The sequence below is a fragment of the Electrona antarctica genome (genome assembly GCF_951216825.1).
Source record: "Electrona antarctica genome assembly, chromosome: 16".
Lineage (NCBI taxonomy): Eukaryota > Metazoa > Chordata > Actinopteri > Myctophiformes > Myctophidae > Electrona > Electrona antarctica.
In genome coordinates, this window is record NC_136797.1 from 34431522 (window position 1) to 34452933 (window position 21412).

A 21412-nucleotide genomic window follows, 5' to 3' on the forward strand; every position below is an offset into this window, starting at 1 on the left:
CTTTTGGGGTCTCTACAAAATCTTTTCAGATAGCGGTCTGCGGCTAAAAACATAAATGTAGGGGTCCTTGACATGAAAGTATTTGAGAACCACTGCCCTATCACTTTCTCTTCACCTCCCAAGTAACTACCATCTCTCTTTTATCCACCTCACTTCCGCTGCTGAAGGAGCACTCTGAGAGTCATCCTCTGTCTAGGTGGAGTTCTTTGTGGTATAAATAGCTTCCTCAAAAAGGAGGAAAAAAAACAACGTATCGTCTTGAAAGTATGCTAGCAGTTACATCACCCCACCGGCTGTAGTACAACCAACCCACTATGGCAGCACACTGCCACTTAACTTCACATGGACACTATGATACTCTGCATGTGCACTCAACCACTTCAAATATCCACAGCAACCAACACTTAGCATGCCACAGTGCGGACATTCTGTATGATATGTTAACCCTGGCATGTTCCTGTATGGTTTGGCATAAACAGCAGGCCAGGGCCTAGTACAACTCTTGGAGAGGGTTTAATTGGACTTTACAGGGAATACTATTGAAAGGGCAGAACCTTTCAGACTACACTCTGAATACATCGGTGTCACCTACATAACAGTACTGTTAAAACCTATTGGACAGGTCGGGCAATACGCTGCATGTCCAGTACACAGAATAAACATATACAGTATAAATATATCAATATAAAGCAATGTGCACATCCAAAAATGAATGTGCAGAAAATCTCATCATGTTATCTGTCAAACATGTCCAAACATACTTTCCACTGATGAAATTGACAACTGAGAGGGTGTTACTTAAAAGCTCTCTCTCTCTCTCCCTCTGTCTGTCTGTCTGTCTGTCTGTCTGTACGTACAGATCAATCCATATGGTCAGGAGGGCATGGTTAGAAACAAGGACATACACAGATGTAAGTGTGATCAGTGGTCTGTTGTCGTATTCTTCTGGGTGGGCCACCACCACCACCACCCTGTGATTAAGGCATCTAAAGCTCTTTCTAAGGGCTTTGCTAAAACCACAGGAATTGAGAATATTCCACATACAGAGATACTATCACCATATACAGTACATCTCTTAAACATATTCTCTCTCCTCTATATCCTAATGGCGGTGCCTCTACGGTCAGTGACAGTGAAGATTGAATGAACCCAATAGAATTATCCATTGAAAATCAACAATTGCTTCATTCACTGCAGATTGCTTTGCATATTTGAATAATTATAATGTGCAAAATAATGAATGCCCAAAAGTTCAAAAGCCATAAAGGAAAGCCATAAATAGTATTGTTGGAGGGACACATGTGGGCATGACGTCCATCCCGTTATTGTTGTAACTATGTTATGTTCCCTGCCTCAGTTTTATCATTAAATACAGCTTTACTTCCCCAAGATCAGTGCCAGCGCTTTGCACACTGAATCAAACACTAAACCCCAGAATGTTTGATATTAACAAATAGTTTTATGAAACTTACTGGTTAATTCACATGCAAAACTATGACCAAACAAAGTAGATTGTGTTTCCATCTGACAAATACACTCCTCATCTTCATAGACCACATTGTTATAGCTCTACTCCTACCACTGAGGGAAAAACAGAGAAACTTCCCCTAAGCAAAACATTCAGATTTCACTTTCATGAAAGGAAGTGGTGGAACCTGAATACTGGCCTATAGTCAACAGACATAATCAAAGCAAACAGAACACACTGGCTGAGGATGAGCTGTGCAGTTTCGGTGCCATTAGCCAGCGAGCAGTCAGACAACAAAATCCCATATCAAAGACCAATAATACTCCAGATTGAAAGGAGTGTGTGTGGAAGTGCCCAGTGATAAGGCCTTTCTGGGCAGAGTTTCGTATGGTAATAAATAGTATATTTAATATAGATTTGCCGTTGGAATTTTTCACATTATTTTGAGGACATGTAGATTTCCAGACAAGGAGACCTGATGAATATTTGTTTGGCATCTTAATATCTGCCTGCAGTAAAGTCTACACTCTACAAGGCGTTGGTTGCTACCCGAGGCTCCCATACAGGAATGTACTGTAGACAGCAAATTATATTTATGTTATGGAAAGGATGACTTTCTCTCCAGCCCCAGAAAGGCAAGAATGGAATGACTTTATGTCTTGCTCGTGTGTGAACTACATTAATACTTTATGATTATTGTTGTTTTCTGTATTGTTTTTATGTACACATTTCATCTCTCCTAATTGTATTCATTATTTTAAACGGTATTATTAATATTGCTGTCCAGAAATTAAGAAGAAATGGGCGTGTAAACTGTGTATGGATGGATGCATTTAGATTAGATTATTCAGATTTAAATGATTTCTTGTCAATAAAGTTGGACATTTCGTTTGTGCACAATTCCCATCAGATTGAGATTATGTATAGTTCAAAGAACATTTTTAACTCTATGGACAATAACAAATCTGAATGTGAATCTCAAATAACCTGTCATCTCATTTCAATTTCACATCATTGCTGCATTAATAAGTGTGTCTGGCCGTATCTGGCCTATCCATGAACATAAACAGTGTAACCATGAAGAGGAGGATGCCGGACCAATATCAGCAGAAGATCCATTTTTCAAACAGTGGGCCTGCCAGAAGTCTCCCTCCCAGCCAGAGCCTGGCCAGCCACTTCCAGATCCTAGCCTGGATTTATGAGACCCCAGGTCTCAGGACAGATATTGCCAAACCACTGCTTCCAGGGAGAAGGGTCATTGTGGAAGAATTCCTGAGACTTCAGCTGCAAACAGATAATCCACCGAACCCGACAGCAGACATCAACCCACTCTGCTCAGGCTTCAAACTCTAAAGCCCAGAACGTGATGGGAGGCAGCCAGAGCACTTAACACTATCTCCTCCACAGGACCAAAATAACAGCCGCCATCAACAGCTGTTGGCTGAATGAATGCTCCATGTCCATGGAGCTCTATGGAATATGTTGAAGTGGCGGGTCACAATTCAGTTATGTAACATTATTAACATGACAGCAGAGTCATGGTCATGGAGGAAAACAGGCAAAGACTGGGAAGGAGAGGGCGTTCATCCATAGCGCATGGCTAGTGGCATCACTGGCATGTGGTGGATGGGTGGGTGGTGGCTGAAACTAGCATGGAGTGTCAATCAAGGGATGGATGGCACACACGCTTTCATCACTAACCACACAGATGGCGTAGTGAGAATGCCTGCCATTCCACAGAGGTGAGAGTGTCAAAGAGTGAAGAGAACATTTGTGTGTTTAATATGTGTACATGTGTGTGCGACTGCGGGCATGCATGTGCAATTGTGCCCATGTATGCGTGTAAGAGAGAGCGAGAGACTCACCCGTGAGATGGTGAGAGGGACACAGAAGTCCTTCCCTCCCTGTAGTCTGAAGCCCCATGGAGCTGGCCCCACTAGAGAAACACTGTAGCTGTTGCTCATGATCAACCTGTAGACACAAAAGCATCCATATATTATTCACTTTACCGTACCTGGCTGCACCCATAAAATGTGGAAAAAGCAATCCAACAATACTGTATACAGCAGTATACACTCGGGCCTGTTCAGTGGCACCTGTTGTTTATACTGATGAATTGAGTACAATGGACCACAATGGAAACAGGATTTTGGGTTATTCTTTTAACATAATATTTGACTGTACTACCTGTACTGTTAACAAACTTGTTAATATGGTATTCAATCAATCAATCAATCAGACAGTAGTTATCAAGCTTTCCCCAAAGCAAGCTCTTTTTCTTGCGCCTCAATATTCTATACCAGCGTCCGGAGAGGGCATTAGGGTTAGGTGGTGATAATAATAATAATAATAACTTTATTTATATAGCACTTTTTAAAACATGCGTTACAAAGTGCTGAACAACAGTTAATAACATCACATCATAGCAGCGTAATAATACAAGAATAAAATAAAACAGATTTAAGAGAAGCCTAAGGAAATAAAGTACTAGACAGGAGTGGGTGTGTGATAAATTGTTCTATTGAGATTGCAATGCGTGCAATGGCTTTATTTATATTTAGAACTATGAGGTTGGGTGTGGGAAGACAAATTATCCTGGCAGCAGTTTTGATAGCATGTTTAAAAAGCAGGTGGAACAGTACATTAGGATGGGCTGACATAATGTGCTGGTACAACAGTAGGAGATGGGGGAAAACATAGTGCTTTAAGCTTGTGGATGACGGATGGTCTTTGGTGGCTCTTTTTTGGATGTCATGTGTGTGCTGGTCACTGTCTATTGTTATTGTCTAGTGTCACTCTGAGGTATTTAAAGCTTGGTTATTGAAGATAATGGGGTGCTTATGAGGTGAGGTGAGATTGATTATCATCACCTTTTGTCTTGTTGATGTTGAGGTGTAGATAGTTATTCTCACACCACTGGGTGGAGTGGAAAAAGACAGCACTACTACAATACACATTCCAATTACCAAAGCTAAAACAAATGATCTCATAACATCTAGAAAGTGTGCTGTTATACTCATTTCTGAGGAATAAAAACTGCCATGGTACAACAGAAAAATGCTCATCAGCAAGATTAAGCTGTATTTTATTGTTTATTGTATTATGTAGAACAACGATAATAACTAAATTATTTGTACATAAACCATTTTAACAACTAATAACTAGTTATTTGTCTAAAAGCATCCAACATTCCAGCCATATGCAAAAATGCAGGTGAGCATGTAAACATGCTACTAATCCTTATGAGACTCATGCAGAATTAAAGAAAATAATATTTCCAGGTAAGACAGGTATCTGCCTTCAATGTATCTATCAGAAAAAACAACAATAAGAACATCAATCAACACTACAAATATCAACGTCAAAACAAAGTTTAAATCTGCTTTTTGACTGCATGAACGTGTTCCAAACAGGGAAACTCCCCCGTCAGGTGAAAAGAAGCAGCTTGGACTCCTCATGCATTGTAGGAAGCATGAGGTCAGTCCGTTGCTCTCCCCAGGTTGGCAGAGTGAGTGTAGAGCCCAGGATTAAATTACATAATTGACACTGGGTGAAAAAATGGGTTGCAAAATCGTGGGATACATTTTTTATAGAATTAATGTAACTGAAAAAATGTAAATGTTACCATAGTTCTACGGTGCTAACCTCAGTCTTAACCGGTCACGTACTGTAGGTCGCTAACTCTAACCTCAGTCTTAACCAGCCACGCCTCAGTCTTAACCGGCCACGTAGGTCAGACTAACGGGAGGTTGTACTTATGGGCAGTCCCCAAGGACGGAGGGTAAAGCAACAGCCACAACTATTTATACTGCCATAAGTAGAGAATGATTATAATACTCCTTTGTACAACGTGCCTGTGACGAGTTGGCAGCTTGTGACACTGGCACTGTGGCACACAACAAAGGATATAAACCAGGCTTAATAGGAGGGGGAGAGAGAAAAAAGAGACAGAGAGAGAGAGAGGCCATGAGAGATCGCAATGTACATAGCCTATAGCTACATTACAGCTCATCAGGTCACACACAGTAGCACGTGCAGCCAAGAAGTCTGGCATGCAGCCAAGTCTTTTAGGGAGTCCAGTCCATAGCCACCACGACACGGTAAAAGTTAAACATGATGCAATGCGTCATGTTTTTCAGTTGAAAATCAGTTATTATCGGCCAGCAACACAGTCATATGACCAGCTATGAGTTCTGCTTTACTGTTGGGTAAAGACGACTGTCATCAGATTATGATACACACAGTGCACTGCACTCAGCACAACCTAAGCAGAGACGTAATATAAGGAGCTGTAGATAGAATGAGGTGAACACCTGCTGGTCTATCATATATAGCCAGCCTATACACTTTATCAGTACTGGAGGCCGTAGCTGAGTTGGTAGAGAGAAGCCATCTGGGAATCGTTAGGTAGCCCTGTTCGACCTCCAACTCGCTCAGTCGTGTCGAAGTGTAGGGCCTAACACCTCCCCTCCTGGTACTCATCATCATAAGCAGCCACATCATGAGCAGCCACCACGTACCTGTGTGAAGTTGAAAAAGCTAATTCCCCTCCCCCGGGGTCCAGAAAATACTCCCTGCATCTTCTCAAACGCTAATAATTTCATTTCCATCATATAATGCTATCTCAAAATACACACTCTCAACATCTCTGGACTTTCTGAGGCGCTCTTCCTATGGAACAGTCTAACTTCATGTTAGAGCATTTTGTTCAATAATGCTCCAGTCAGGCAAGCAGAGTTTTAGTAAATGTAAGTACATGGGGCAGGTCAAAGGCGAATGTGGCAATGCTGGAAGTCAGGAGGACAAAATCTACAGCATATCCTCTCATAAAATGAAAGTGCAAGGCCGTTAAGCCTGATTTATTCTTCTTTGCATGCCGAAAATGGCAGATCTACAAGCTTGTGAGCTTGTAGATCGACTATTTTCAGTACAGGACTACCATCTACAACAAATAATGAATCAGGCTTTAGACCCCTGAGGCTGCATGCAGACTGCAGAGCTTCAAGGTAGAGGTCATGGGGGTCATGGTTTAGACAATAGAGCAGTATGCTGGGTCTGGGGCTGGGCTAGCCTGGAGTGGTATCCAATACCCATAACATTTTAAATAGATTTATTGCTTTGGGAGGAGAACAGTTTAGCTATAAACAACAGTGGTTGTTAAAATGAAATAAGGTTGTATTGCAGACATGAATATACTGGTAGTTTTCCTCTGTTTCAGTGAAACAGACTCTCAAATCAGCTGTATTATACTCTGTGAACTAGAGCTGCACTTTAGAGTTTGTCCTGTCAGATTCTCATTCTCATCACTGCACTCAATACTCATGTAATAAAACAAACCACTCTCACACTGGGATGACAAACTAAGCTTGAGTTGATCAAAATAAATAATAGAACCATTGTATTTATTATTGAGGGGCGATAGGCCCTGCAATGTCCAGCTTTTAGTGTGTGTGTGTGTGTATATGTGTATGTGTATGTGTACGTGTACGTGTACGTGTGTGTGTGTGTGTGTGTGTGTGTGTGTAACACAAACACTGAAGACGAAGGTGAGGACGCAAATTCTGATTGGCCGGAAATTGGAATGAGATGATGTCTGATGATGTGTGATGATAAGAGCACCCCTCACTTCACAGTAACACAGGTGTGATTTTTCAAATACTTCCTGCTGTTCATGCCTAACACTACAATTGTGACTTTTACTACACATTCCGTATTTGTCCTGTGCTTATTGTCTCCACCAGGCCGAAGGCATGGGGAGAGAGTATGTTTTGCACTCCGTCCGTCCGTCCGTCCGTCCGTGTGTCCGTGTGTCCGTCCGTCCGTGTGTCCGTCCGTCTGTGAACAGCTAATCTCCGGCATCGTTAACCCGGTCGATGCCAAATTTAGCACACACACTCCCTGGATGCCAACGATGAACCTCTGCCCCAAAATTTCCACAACGGCCTGTTATAGCGCCACCAGGAGGCCGCTTTGTGCAAAACAAGTTTTTGGACAGTACACCTACAGATTTTGTCCAAACATCACGCAAATTGGTACACAGTCTCTCTAGAGCCATTCAACGAAACGGGTTTTTCAGATTTCTCAGACTCCATCCTGATTGGCTAAGATTGTCTTCCAAAGTTCGCAGGAGTGCAGCGTCCGATTGCGGTGAAACTGTGCATGCATATTCCCACTGGGCTGAGGAAGAAATGCCAGTTTTCAAATCAGCCTCATGGTGGCGCTACAACAGGCAACGCCGTGTCTCACTCACACACACACACACACACACACACACACACACACACACACACACACACACACACACACACACACACACACACACACACACACACACACACACACACACACACACACACACACACACACACACACACACACACACACACACACACACACTCTCTCCTGGTGGAGACCTGTGCCCAGAAGGGCACTTTTTCTAGTTTATCATATCCTGTGGCCAAATTATTCTTGGCTCAAGGCTGATATGATCTCACGATGACTAAAATGATAAAACCATGTAGCTTCATACATACAGTAAGAGGACACTGCATACAACTAGGACAGGACAACCCTCTGGGAGGAAATGGCAGGGAAAATATTTTCAACAAAAAGGAAATGGTAGAATTCCGCCAACATTCTGAGTGGGTTGTTGTCTCCACCAGGCCGAAGGCATGGGGAGAGAGTATGTTTTGCACTCCGTCCGTCCGTCCGTGTGTCCGTCCGTCCGTGTGTCCGTCCGTCCGTGTGTCCGTCCGTCCGTCTGTGAACAGCTAATCTCCGGCACCGTTAACCCGGTCGATACCAAATTTTGCACACACACTCCCTGGATGCCAACGATGAACGGCCTGTTATAGCTCCACCAGGAGGCCGCTTTGTGCAAAAAAAGTTTTTGGACAGTACACCTACAGATTTTGTCCAAACATCACGCAAATTGGTACACAGTCTCTCTAGAGCCATTCAACGAAACGGGTCTTTCAGATTTCTCAGACTCCATCCTGATTGGCTAAGATTGGCTTCCAAAGTTCCCAGGAGTGCTCAGTGTGATTTCTGTGAAATTGCGCACGCACATTCCCACTAGGCCGAGGAAGAAATGCCACGTGAACATTTTCAACTCAGCCTCATGGTGGCGCTATAACTGGCCGAAAAGTGTTTTTACCTCCAACTGCACGGATTTGTGGATAACTTTGTATGCCAACTCCCTAGAGGCCAAGGAAAAACCTTTGCCTGGAATTTTTCACATCTGCTCTTTATAGCGCCACCAGGAGGCCGACATATGTAAAGCACATTTTCTAATATTACTCCTTCAGATGTTATCCAAATTTCACGCAAATCAGTACACATGCTCTCCATAGTCATGTGATCAAGACAGGTTTTTTGATTTCTCATAATCCACCTTCATTGCCTACGATTGGCTTCTAAACTTTTCAAACAAATCGCCACAACTACTCAACGCAGCGTCCGATTGCGGTGAAACTGTGCATGCATATTCCCACTAGGCTGAGGAAGAAATGCCACTTGACAGTTTTCAAATCAGCCTCATGGTGGCGCTACAACAGGCCAAGCCGTGTCACACACACACACACACACACACACACAAAACACGTTTATATTACTCCTAAACATTTTGCCAAACATCACACACTCCTATCCTCCTGTGCCCAGAAGGGCACTTTTTCTAGTTTTTAATACTTTCTTCCAAGAGTTTTCATTTAACTCAGCCGTATCAAGCTCAAAAGGTGCAGTACAGTAAGTGACATTTTTGGTTAAAACGTTTAACCAAAACGTTTATTGTTGAAATACATAGCTTTGTATATTGTGATAGGGTTAGCAGATTGTAAAAGTTGATATATAGAGTGTTTGTTCAGTAACAGGGGTCTTCCTGTCTAAAATACAGAAAATACTATAAGAAAATATAATAACGAGAGCATATTTTTTGTGTCATCTCTTCCAATGAATGTCATTGTTTATCCTGAATCCTGTGTGAATTCTCTCTCCTGAATGGATACAATTGGTACCAAGTACCAACCCACTGCCAAAAAGGTTGTTCATTGGAAACCAAAGAGTACCTGGCACTCCCATGGTGTTCACACACCTCGCTGGCAGACATGGCATGGCATTACAACTTGGATGAAAGCACACCATATCCTGATCACACCTGTGTGTGCATGCATGAAATGGACAGGCTGACAGGTCTAACTGAGGCACAGAATACCACCTTTCATGCACTGTTGCATTTCAAATGGTTTCAACACAGCCTTAATAGTATGCATTCATTTTCTATTAAAACTAATCTGCAATATTTTAGAACAAGCAAGTCACTTGTAACCCAGGACATTAAGCAATCACAAGTCTAGACAGGTAATTGTGATCATGTCTAAATATATACGAATATAAGACGACTCTGATTATAAGAAGACATTTTTCAAGACTCATTTGTGGAAAAAGAACATTGAATGTCAAATTGTCTAGTCCCTGGTTATAATACGACCCCGTTTTTTAGGATATTTCCATTGGAAAAAACGTACTAGTCTTATATTCAGCACAATAGGGTATGTAACAAAGCGTGTCTACATAACTCAGCATATTTCCTAGAATGCGTGCCTGTGTCAGTCTGTCTAACTGTATGTGCCTTTGTGAGGAAAATGACACTGCACATCATGTGTGAACACATGACCTTTGCCTGCCCTGACAGGCAAACATCATGTCTCAGACCTATTAGCATCACACATCACATTGCACAGTGAAGAGCAGGCGGTAATGTTTAGCAACTCGAGAAAACATGACAAATAGTTATGCCATGAATTATAAAAACTGTAGCTCCATGAAGTAGAAATTAGATGGTAGGCTATAGTGAAGATTCTGAAAGACCTACATTGTAATGTATGTCATTCTTTGTCAATGATAAGCAATTATCTGGCTTTTTGTTGTTGTTCTAGAACATGAATTAGTTAGTTATTAATAAAATTAATTATATTGCCCTACTACATATTGAAGTAGCACAAGCAGCACTAACTCCAGCAATGAAAACAAAATCAGCAAAGAAAATGCAGATTTTTAGGATAGACATCCCATATATTAGCCTGGAGGGATGATTGCTCTGTGATTCACTGTTAGGCCAACCGGCCAACCAATCAAATCATCAGTCAAGTGCCTCAGCCATTCAGAGACATTTGCATAAGGGTTGGCTCCACAGTCACGGTCCAGCCAAAAAGAGGTATTAAGTAAACATGTCATGGATGATGTTTCACCATAGCCTCCAGATCAGCTAAGTTCTCACCATTTCATTGCTTTTTGTGGTGGGCAGTAAAACAGTAAAAAACTTGTCTCCTCTGGGGAGTATTTCATTGTGCCTTGTCATTGAAGAGCCGCGCCATTTGTGGGCTGTAAGTCATGTTGCTGTTGCAGAACTCTATCATGACCATAACCCCAGGGCTCCAATAACACCTGCTACAGCCTGTCACCTGAACACTCCTACCACACGCAGTGCGTGTGTGTGTGTGTGCGCGCGTCACACACACACACACACACACACACACACACACACACACACACACACACACACACACACACACACACACACACACACACACACACACACACACACACACACACACACACACACACACACACCAAATGTATGCATGCCCACTGGCTGTCTCATTTATGTTATGTCACACCTGGAGTAGAGCAGAAGGAGCTAGGAGAAGCTTAAGGAGTACTTAAGTACTAAACTAAAGGCAAATTTATATTTTGTTGTACTTGTACGACAACGTGATGACCACAGATTTTCAGTTGAAAATCACGTTATTTTGGTGAGTGATGCTGTCATTCGACAGAATATAAATTAGGGAAAAGGGTGATGGCGGGTTGTGGCGCCCATATGCAGCATACAACCCATGACTCCAACTCACAATCATATTCACCCAACAAACACATATGCACTCACACGCATGCATGCACAAACAATATTTGAACTCTCTAAACCAGGGGTGCCCAAAAGTTAGATCGCGATCTACCAGTAGATCACAAAGGCTGTGCAGGTCGATCACATGACATGTCCCTAAAGAATATTTAATTTAAATATTGTGCTGTGCACAAAAACGTCTGCAGCATTACAAATTAAATACCTATTCAATTTCTCCCGCTCTATTTCCCATTCCAAGAGCATTTGTCTTATATGTAATGCCTTATGCCAGCTCCGTTATTCCAAAGCCCCCTCAGGTACATATTTAATTTTTTCAGCAATGGTATAAATTATAATATTTTCTGTAGTAGATCTTGTTGAGCTGGTCATTTTGAAAGTAGCTCTCAAGTCAAAAAAGTGTGGGCACCCCTGCTCTAAACTAAGTGAGATAGATAGCCCTGTCACCTTATACGGTGACCAAGAGTTGAGGTGTTATTTAGTTTCAGTGAAAATTACAAGGTCTACATAAACAGACAGCCGACTATGGCTGAAAGAAGTAGAACACAAACCACTGTGTATTCAATCTGTCAACAGTGTAACTTTGTAATGGATTAGTGAGGTGATATGGATTACAAGACTACTCTTTCAACAATAACAAAAGGAATCATGCAGTGCAACGGCTAATCCTACCAAGTCAAATTATAACAAACAAAGCTCTACAAATCCTCACAGAAATCAGTCCAGTAGCGAGTCTGATTCTTTGACACTGAAGCTGGCTGAATCATAGCTTACAGGATCATTAAAGACTATTGAATTCCTAACGTCATAAGGAAGCTGTGAGTCAGAGTTAAGGTCACCAAGTTTATCTGACTTTGACACTGCTCTATTTCAATTCAAGTTCTTCATTTTTTTCATCCAATTTTCAATGGCTTTGGGACACAAACTCTTTTCTCTTGAAATGCACGCCATTATCCACTTTTTAACCTATGAATAATAAAGTATAATACTTTTAAAAACCACCGCAGTAGGACAACATATTCGTTTCCCCCCATTTATAGCTAAGACATCAACGTGACATCAATATGAGTGTATATCCGATTACAAAAATAAATAAATAAGAAAGAAAGTAAGAAGGAAAGAAAGAAAGTAAAAGTTAATACAATTTCATGAGATTTTTAGTTGGAAGCCATACTATACTTGACTTCCAACTATACCCTATTACTTTGTTCTATCGCTCATAATGGAGAGAACAAGATTAACCTCATCTCATGTCCCTGCTTGTTTTCCAGGCTAATGATCTCATGCATAAGCTGTTCTAGACATGAAGACACACCATTTAGTAAGTTCCCACACTGTGTGATCCTTGCTCAGTTGAAAAGATGAACTTTGGTCAGTGCTGCAACAGTAGTATGCCAGCTATATAGATAGTGGATGAGACTGGTCTGGTGTCAGTTGTGACATTGTTGCTATAAAGTTTTCTTCATTGATGATCTCATGAGATATGTGTTTTCTAGTGGTAATGTCTTGCTTAAAAATCCTTTATTACATTCTATTTCAGATTGATCACAGACTAATATAGGTCTACATGAACTACTTTGACAAATTATAGCCAGTCTCCCTTGAGAACATCATTTTCATTGACATATTCCAGTATGGTAATATTGCCCCATGCCAGTGATTGGTCTGGCCCATGCTTTGGGGAAATGTCATATCATGAATACAGAATTTGAGCTAACATCATTAATTGTTATTTAGCCTCTAAGTCACAGTAGTAACTCTGCTTCAGTTATTTTTCTTTTCACTCTCCTTTTTTTTTTTTTGTAAATTCAGTTAATCAACCAATTTACAGTAGGGTAGGCTATATTTAAAAAATAATAATCTAATAGACCTACCAATTTCTACTTTGCATTTTCATAAATAGAAATGTTTGAATCAAAAGAAACGGTTAAAAAGAAATTAGGCATGAATAAGACGCTTTGTATTGTAGGCCTATATGGTGCAATTGCAACTTTTTTGTTTGTTTGTTTAAGTTATGCCTACAGCTACAGTCAGTGCAGTGACAAGTTTCTCATGTGACAGCCCTAGAAAAGGTAGGCTACAGTAGTAGGCTACCTGAGTTTTTCCACCCCTCTAGCGCGACTTTAGGCGCCTTTGGTGGGTGTGACAAAAATACACGTCTGGTATTTTCATAACATTTTCGGAACTATTTTAGTGTGTATAAACTTTGTTTTGAAAAGCATCATACGTTTAGCCATTATTATATTCATAAAACACATTCTCTCACACATTTAATTGAACTGTGAAACTTTCTAACGGTCACATAAAGAAGTGAAAGTGACTCCAAATGTATAACGGTTCCTCAGTCTTTACCATACATCTGACTCACATGTTCACAACTCACCTTGCTATGTAAAGCCGGGTCTGGCGGTGTTGAGATAGAGAAGCGTGTGTGCGACCGTCCCTCAGAGTTTGGGAGTGAACTGAACTGAACGGAACTGGGACTTCCGCATTAAACCCTCCCCCATGCATCTGACAGCCTGGAGGAGGGGTTGTGTAGCAGCATGACCGGGCCGGGCGGCCAGTACTGCGCTTCACTGTCTGAGACCTTCCCTTTCCCACCGGCTGGGAACCGGTTCAGTTCAGAACCAGTTTTTAGTTCATGAGCCAGACCTCCAAAATTGGAACCTTATGAATTGAGTGTGCAAAAGCAGCAAAACCATACCTATATTAAATTGTTTAGGATCAATATAAGTAAATTAATATATGATAACCCTTCCACAGTAATAGCTTTTTATTTTTTTGCATATTTTCCTATATAATACCTCATTTGCATATTTAACATTTTAAGATTTATAAAACAATAATTCATTGTCTTTGTGTGTAAGTAATCAACTGGGGACGTTTCATGGTGATAACAATTTAAATGTATGGTTTTGCTGCACACTTAATTCATAATTAACATAAATAATTAAATTAAAATAATTTAAATTTTGGAGCTCTGGCTCATGGACTATTCAATTGGACTAAGTAAGAACCAAAAAAAACTGAACCGGTTCCCAACAGGTGGAAAAGGGGCCAGAGTGAAAGACCAACTGAGTTCGCAGTAGCGACGTAGGCTACAATGTTTGCTTTATGGCCGGTCAGGCCGGATCGTAGTTGCCCACTTAAACGTTATAGCCTCACACCGCCCACCGCCCACCTTTTCCCCCTCATGTTTCTTTTCCCTTTTTACCTCCTTTATGATGAATTCCTGTTCTGTTCTTGACTACCGGTATATGGAAGTGTCTATTTGTACGTCTCTAAATGTTTTGATGAATTGAACAAGGTGGACCCTCTTGTAAACAAGTGTCCAGTCACAGTTAACAGTCTTTGTATTGAGTTTGTGCTTGAAATGTACTGTAATTCTGCAAACTGTTAATACATTATTTCAATCAATCAATCAATCAAACAGCCTACTACATTTTGCAGTGGTGGACTGTGGGCAAAGTGGATGGCTCCTTCAACTCCTGACCCTACTTGAGTTTTATGATGAATTCCTGTTCTGTCTATAGAAGTGTCTTTTTGTATGTCTCTAAATGTTTTGATGATTTGAACATGGTGGACCCTATTGGAAACAAGTGTAATGCTTAATTGGGTCGTCCACTCACAGTTAACAGCCTTTGTATTGAGTTTGTGCTTGAAATGTACTGTAATTCTGCAAACTGTTAATAAATTCTTCAATCAATCAATCAATCAAATTATATACGTTAGGTAGGCTCATATGCCCTACTCCTGACCTGGACTCAACTCGTCAAATGTGTAGGTGTAGACTAATTGGCCACCATGCAATTGGAGTATTTGCTTTTAAAAATGACTAAGTATTACTTTACATATTTAAATGGAAATTAGCTATAAAGTAGCCTAAATAAAAATTTTTTTCATTATAATAGATTATTAAACAAAACCAACCAAAAATAGTGAAAATAGTAGATCGCTTTGCATCCACAACATGTTGTGAGCTTCCAGGTCTGATATTTTCCACTATTGATTCATGCCTACCCTTCCCTATAGTCGTGGAGTAAAAAGTAATATCTATCTTTGAAATATCTCCCCCTAGTTTTTTTTTTGTATTATTATTATTATTTTGATAAATCATAGGCCCTAATGGGCCTACCATTTTCGAGAGAAGGCGAGACCCCTCAGCGACCAACGACCATAACCTGACATTTTCAGTGAACATCCAAGGCAGTCTGGCCAAAAGCAATTATTTACTCATCATTTGATTATTTGAGAGTAATATAATCCAGTAATCAGAGATTAGAAATCTGACATTAGTGACACGCACCACCCACTATTTAAGATTATTGCTAGTGAAATTGATCAAGCTTATCTTTTTAATAATAATAATAATAATAATAATAAATAACTATATTACCTGTGGCAATCATTCCATTGGATGCCTCCAGCACAGATCACACACATGTATGACCTGACCTGAAAATGTCCTGGGTGTGTGAACAAAAATCATACAGAAAATAATCAGAAGCATACAGCTATGTGAAATCACTATTCATCTTCAAGTACAGCAAATCTCTCAGACAACAAATGTGTCACATGTGTTCATACACGTGTCCATACATTTTAGTGATCACTGATATCATACTGTACAGTAGTGTGCCTTTTCTGCACTACTGTCTGCCATCAGTGCCATGGCAGATTTGTACAAACAAGTTAAGTGTTCAAGCAACAGGCTGTAAACGAAGCACATGGCAGAGTCAGCCTGCCCTCTAGTGGTCATCAAATAGATCATTAGCCTACCGGTATGTATGTTTGTATGCAAGTGTAAATTAAATTCTAAGATGTCAAGTGGATTGGGAGAGGAATAAAACCTAATTTGTAGGCCTACTCCTAATACAAATGTTTGCTGAAAAAGTGTTTCACATATTGGTACTTTGAAAATAATTTACTGTCATGCAATGGAGAAATAAGGTTTCTAGACATTTGGTAAAGCTGTGTCTAAATTTGTATTCAGTGAGAATTTCCACTCACCTGTTTTCACAGTTCTAGAATGAAAGGGGGTGTAATGTTTTGTTATAAAATGTCTTTTTCCTTTCAGGGGTCGCCACAGCGAATCATTTTTTGTTATAAAATTAAAGCTCTATATTCTGATAGAGATCATTGCTATAGTGTTTATTCAGTAACAGGGGTCTAGCTGTCTCTCCAGCTCTTTAGTAAACAGAAAATAAATGTTCAGGTCGGGATACCAATTTGAGAACATAAAGGTAATTTATCAGCTTCAATTTGATAGTGTTCCAATTGATAGTGTTCCCCATCATATCCAATTTCACTTGTATACTGTGTACATACTTCCTGTATGACTTTGGTCTCTCTGAAAATGTATTATATAAAGCGCTGGAGAGATGGGGAGGTCACTGTTACTGAACAAACACTATGATTGTTATCCTTATATAGACTTAACACTATAATAATAATAGTTGGACTCATGAATGGATCAAATAATTGTATTAATTAAATTATTTTGTTTAGCAAATAATTTGATCTGCTTTTAGGTACTGAGAAGGCACATTACATCTCCAGAGGCAGCAGCACAGGCAGCAGTAAGCAACAGCAAATGAGCATTTAAATAGGGTGCTCTATTATGAAGTGTTTGAGAATAGAAGCATGGAGCTGAGACCAACTAATGGTCGGACAGCAGCAACTGCAGAGCTCCCTGGAACTATGGAGATGGAGTTATAATATATCTAGAGGACGGACTGCCCTGCCCCCAGCGGGACGGGACATCTTCTCAAAAGGATAGAACCAATGTCGTGGCTCACGACATTGACACTAAACCTGGGGTGGTAATCAGACAACGACCATATTGTATCTCAGAGGTTAGGTTTAGAAGAGGTAAAGAATATGCTTGAACTAGGGGTTATCAAAGAGTCCCACATTACCTCTACTGTAGATCTACAGCTCACAAAGAGATGCACACTGAGTCACACTGAGATACTGTAAATAGTGAGCGTGTTGATGTTAGAGACTATTTTCACAGAATGTTTCTTACATGTCTAGAATAGGCGCACTAGGGTTCATGTTATGTAGTTATTAAAGTAAGATGCGGCTTTGCATTCTGCTGTATGACACAGCTTGACTTTGCTTGCCTTTAGCTGCCTGTGTGTGTGCCACTTTAATGGATGACTATACTAAGCTGATGGGAACACAGCAGTCTAATGTCATAAGACAAGCCAGAAGGCCTTGGAGCCACTGAAGTGTAGTAGTTCTCATTTATGGAAGCAATGCTTATGCATGTACACAGTTAGAGCACCATTACATAACAGGATAAACCAAACAGTGCAAGACATTCTGAAATCAAAAGCACAAGTTCAAAAGGAGAGTTCAAAGTGGAACTTGAGGGTTTGGAAGGAAGAAAGCTGTTGGTAGTGGTGTCATAATACTTGCACTTTACTAACAGGTGTAGCGTGTGATTGTGTCATTTTCGTTTTAGTATGATGAAGAGAAGAGGGCTTTTTAAGGTATTATAATGTCGTTCAAAAACGTAAATCTTACCTCTCCTGCAGAGTCTTACAGACAGTACACACATCCATTGGATTAATAGGGGAATAAGGATCAAAATGTAAATCAATGAAACGGTCAGTTGATAGTTTGTTCAAGTTGCTTCTTAATGACATTCATAACATGGCTTTAAAAAGTACTTTCCCCAATACATTTGTATACATAGAACAAAGACAATGTGAGATGTTTGGTCTCAGACAGCGACATTAAATAGATTTTCCTCAATGATCACATGAAAGGTTAACGTGTACTTAAAGCCAACCTTAGAATACTGTAAATTATGGCTTTGGCCGGGCCAAGCGGTCCGGGCACCTAGGCTGCTAATCGACTTGGATTCGACTCCCGTTCCCGGTGACCTTTGCTGCGTGTCACTCCCCATCTCTCTCCCCCCATTTCCTGTCTGTGCACTTCGCACTATCCAATAAAGGCAGAAAAAGACCCCAAAAATATATTTAAAAAAAGAACACTGTAAATTACTGATTACTGATAACATCGAGACATTTACCTATTCTGCACTGGCCTTGATGGTCAGTATGCAAAACCCTTACATAGCACGCACATCCCAGGTGCTGTACATATTAAAATAGAAAAATAGAGTCAGCACATTGGTTCATGCTCCCATAGTTCATTTAATGGATATCTATATCACCACCAAGGTGGTGATATAGGCTGAGGAAGAACTAAGACGCTTGAAACGCCACCTTGGTGGTAATCAATGTAATTAACTATGGTTTAAGTTTCTTAAAACTGTAATCTTATTTTTATGAATAAAATGTTAAAATGTAAACCATTACCAATTTGTATAGTATAGAAATATAATATAATTTACAGCACATCTGTAGTGGTTGGAGCTGGTCTCCCTACTCTTCCATGGAGAAATCTAGACCCTAGTGTCAGGTAGGCAAAGCACCTACAGTACTGGTCGACTACTACTGCCTGAAGCTCATAGTGCAAAATCTTCCCAGACCAAGCAGGAATGCCTTGGCATCTCTTCCATTGGCAAAGTGCTAGTTACAGTATGTTGATGTTATGGATTGCAATTTATACCACTTCCGCCCAATTGTATACTTGTGTTGTGCAGCAACATAGCACTTAACATAGCATAGCATTGACACATTGCGAGCTTTTGAAAACATGGAAACGTTTTTGAAACATTTTCACTTATAATGATGACATGCCCACAATAGGCCTAGAGATGCCAGGTTGAGAGTGGTCAAAGGACAATTACTACTGATTAAACTGAGTCAGTTGAACATAAGCAGTGTGCAGGATGATGATATTCACACCAATCATAGTTTTGCACACATTAAACAACTGTAAACACTTGTTTTGCATTTGATTGTGGTACATGCCAGGCATGCCAGATTCCTGGTTCTATGAAAAGTAAGAATAACAGCTGATTTTCAATCTAACCATTCATTCACATACTGTGCTGTACTGCACATACACATTAGCTTCCTGATGTTTCAGGAGAGGAATCTTTCTACAGACTCCAGCAGTTCAGGAGAGCAATTCAAGCTCTGTAGGCCCAGTAGCAGGTCCCTCTGTTGGCTCTGCAGGCTTTGTTTTTCCCCGTGGTATAAGGCGTCCTCCAGGAGACTGCTCTCAGACACGTCCTCGCATCCTGCATCGTCCAGAGACCCTGACTCCGAGCGGCCCTGCATGACCTTCCCATGTCCCTCTTCCCTCCTCTCCTTCCGTGTTGGCGGGGGTTCTGTCAGCTGACAACATTCCCCCTCCTTCGCTACGTACTCTTCCGTTATCTCTTCCGTTCTCCGTCCCTCCTCTCTGACAGGAAGGAGTGACATGGTGGCCTCATTGACGGAGTCAGACACCCGGTTGTGGTCACACCTGCTCATTGACCCTCGGTCTGTGGTGGCAAACTGAGAAGGAAAACAATGCAGTAAAATCAAGAAAGCAAAAAAGTTTTTCGTTTTAATAATAGTACATTCTGAGTGAAGGATTCATTGAGACATATAAACTGACCAATATGAACACACACCGCCATCCCCCTATTTTCTAAAGCATGATGTCAAAATGGAGTCCTAAGACTGGATTCCCTCTCTGAGCCGTTCACAGATCTGCTGGGACACCTAAGTACCTCCCTTGCTTTTTATGGCACATTATTCTAGCACCCTAGCGATGCTTAATTTATGCCCCGTCATACGCAACGGTGTTGCACGACAAAAAATAGGCAAATCAAAAGCTTACAATGCGTTTCATCCACAACACATTGTGGAATGCCCCGGCACCATCTCCTTCACAAGGTGGAGGTAAACCCACTTTTCCCATATGGAGATGGAATTCACTGCTGACATTTTTTCTTCGGAAAACTATGCTAGTAGAAAAAGGGAAAACCCTTATAATACACTTATAATACACTTATAATACACTATATATAATATATATATACTATATATATATATATATATATATATATATATACTATATATACTATATATAATACACTATATAATACAGTACATCCTGATGACCTACGTACCTTACCTGATCCTGGCTTTGGCTGCTCTTTGTCCTGATCCACTGAACTGAAGACCTGTGCTCCTTCTTCATCAGAAGTCCTCCCAAGGACTGTCCAGATCTGAAAGTCTTTCTATGCTGTCGTATGGGGTCTAGCTCTACATCACTCCACACCTGCTGTAGAGGACATGAATGCCAAACTAAACTAATGTACAAGTTATTTGTCAAACTGTGGTATAATTTCTATAAAAGGCTTTTTTCTAAAGGATCCCTGGCTAATAAGACTCAAATGCCTTAATACATATTGATATAATTGCCCTCTATAAGTACAATTAAAAACTAAAAACACCTTAAATATGTTTTGGTTTATTTATTTTAGAAATAGTTAATATTTTTTATTTATATTGTTGTTTTTATTTATTTATCCGAGTTGATGTTGCCAAGTGGTGTTGTGTACAATACAGAGTAATGAGAGCTGTGTTTACCTTTCTGGGGTTGGGGTGGGGGGTGGGTGGGGGGGGGGTTTGATTTTGCTGTTTTTTGTCTTCTTTTTTGAGTTTGTCTTGTTTAAAAAAAATCTTGATTCTGTAATTCATTGTTGTAAATGATGATGTCTGTATTATCATTAAATAAATCTTTAAAAAAAATAGTTAATATTTTTGTTTTGTCAAGGGGGACAATGCCTGTCACAATGATGTAATTTGTCCATGTCTGGTCCAGCCCTATGTAATGTATTGAATGCATGTGCTAATAAAAACAACTTAATACTTTCTAAGCATCAAAACAATAAATATGCAAGGTGTTTTTAGTTTTTAATTTTAGATATAGAGTGTAATGATTATGTATTAAGGCATATAAGGTTTATTACAGGGATGCCTTTAACAGACATCTGTATTACCATGTCAGATGATTTGGACCAGCTGTCCCTATGCACCACCCATTGCTTTCAAGTTTTCTGTGATGCATTTCTTTGCAAGTGCATCCCCTGAGTTACTGGAGGCATA

At 40.3% G+C, this 21412-nt stretch overlaps 2 protein-coding genes across 10 annotated transcripts in view; both read right to left on the minus strand.

Annotated features, from left to right (window-relative positions):
• The window catches only part of pdlim5b (PDZ and LIM domain 5b), an 85194-nt gene extending 71290 nt beyond the window's left edge, over window positions 1-13904 (minus strand). For all 3 annotated transcript variants that reach the window (XM_079524918.1, XM_079524917.1, XM_079524916.1), the window contains exons 1-2: window positions 13774-13904; window positions 3334-3439 (exon numbers count right to left, since the gene is read on the minus strand). In XM_079524918.1, the coding sequence (XP_079381044.1) occupies window positions 3334-3439; window positions 13774-13901 (234 nt within the window). In that variant the 5' untranslated portion in view covers window positions 13902-13904. The remainder of the gene's footprint in view (window positions 1-3333; window positions 3440-13773) is intronic.
• A 4124-nt stretch (window positions 13905-18028) lies between these two features.
• The window catches only part of opn4xa (opsin 4xa), a 131653-nt gene continuing 128269 nt past the window's right edge, over window positions 18029-21412 (minus strand). For 5 of the 7 annotated variants that reach the window (XM_079524922.1, XM_079524921.1, XM_079524919.1 and 2 more), the window contains 2 exons: window positions 20436-20585; window positions 18029-19810 (listed from right to left, as the gene is read on the minus strand). In XM_079524922.1, the coding sequence (XP_079381048.1) occupies window positions 19394-19810; window positions 20436-20585 (567 nt within the window). In that variant the 3' untranslated portion in view covers window positions 18029-19393. Of the gene's footprint in view, window positions 19811-20430; window positions 20586-21412 lie in introns of all 7 variants that reach the window. The other 2 variants (XM_079524924.1, XM_079524925.1) reach the window with 2 other exon arrangements.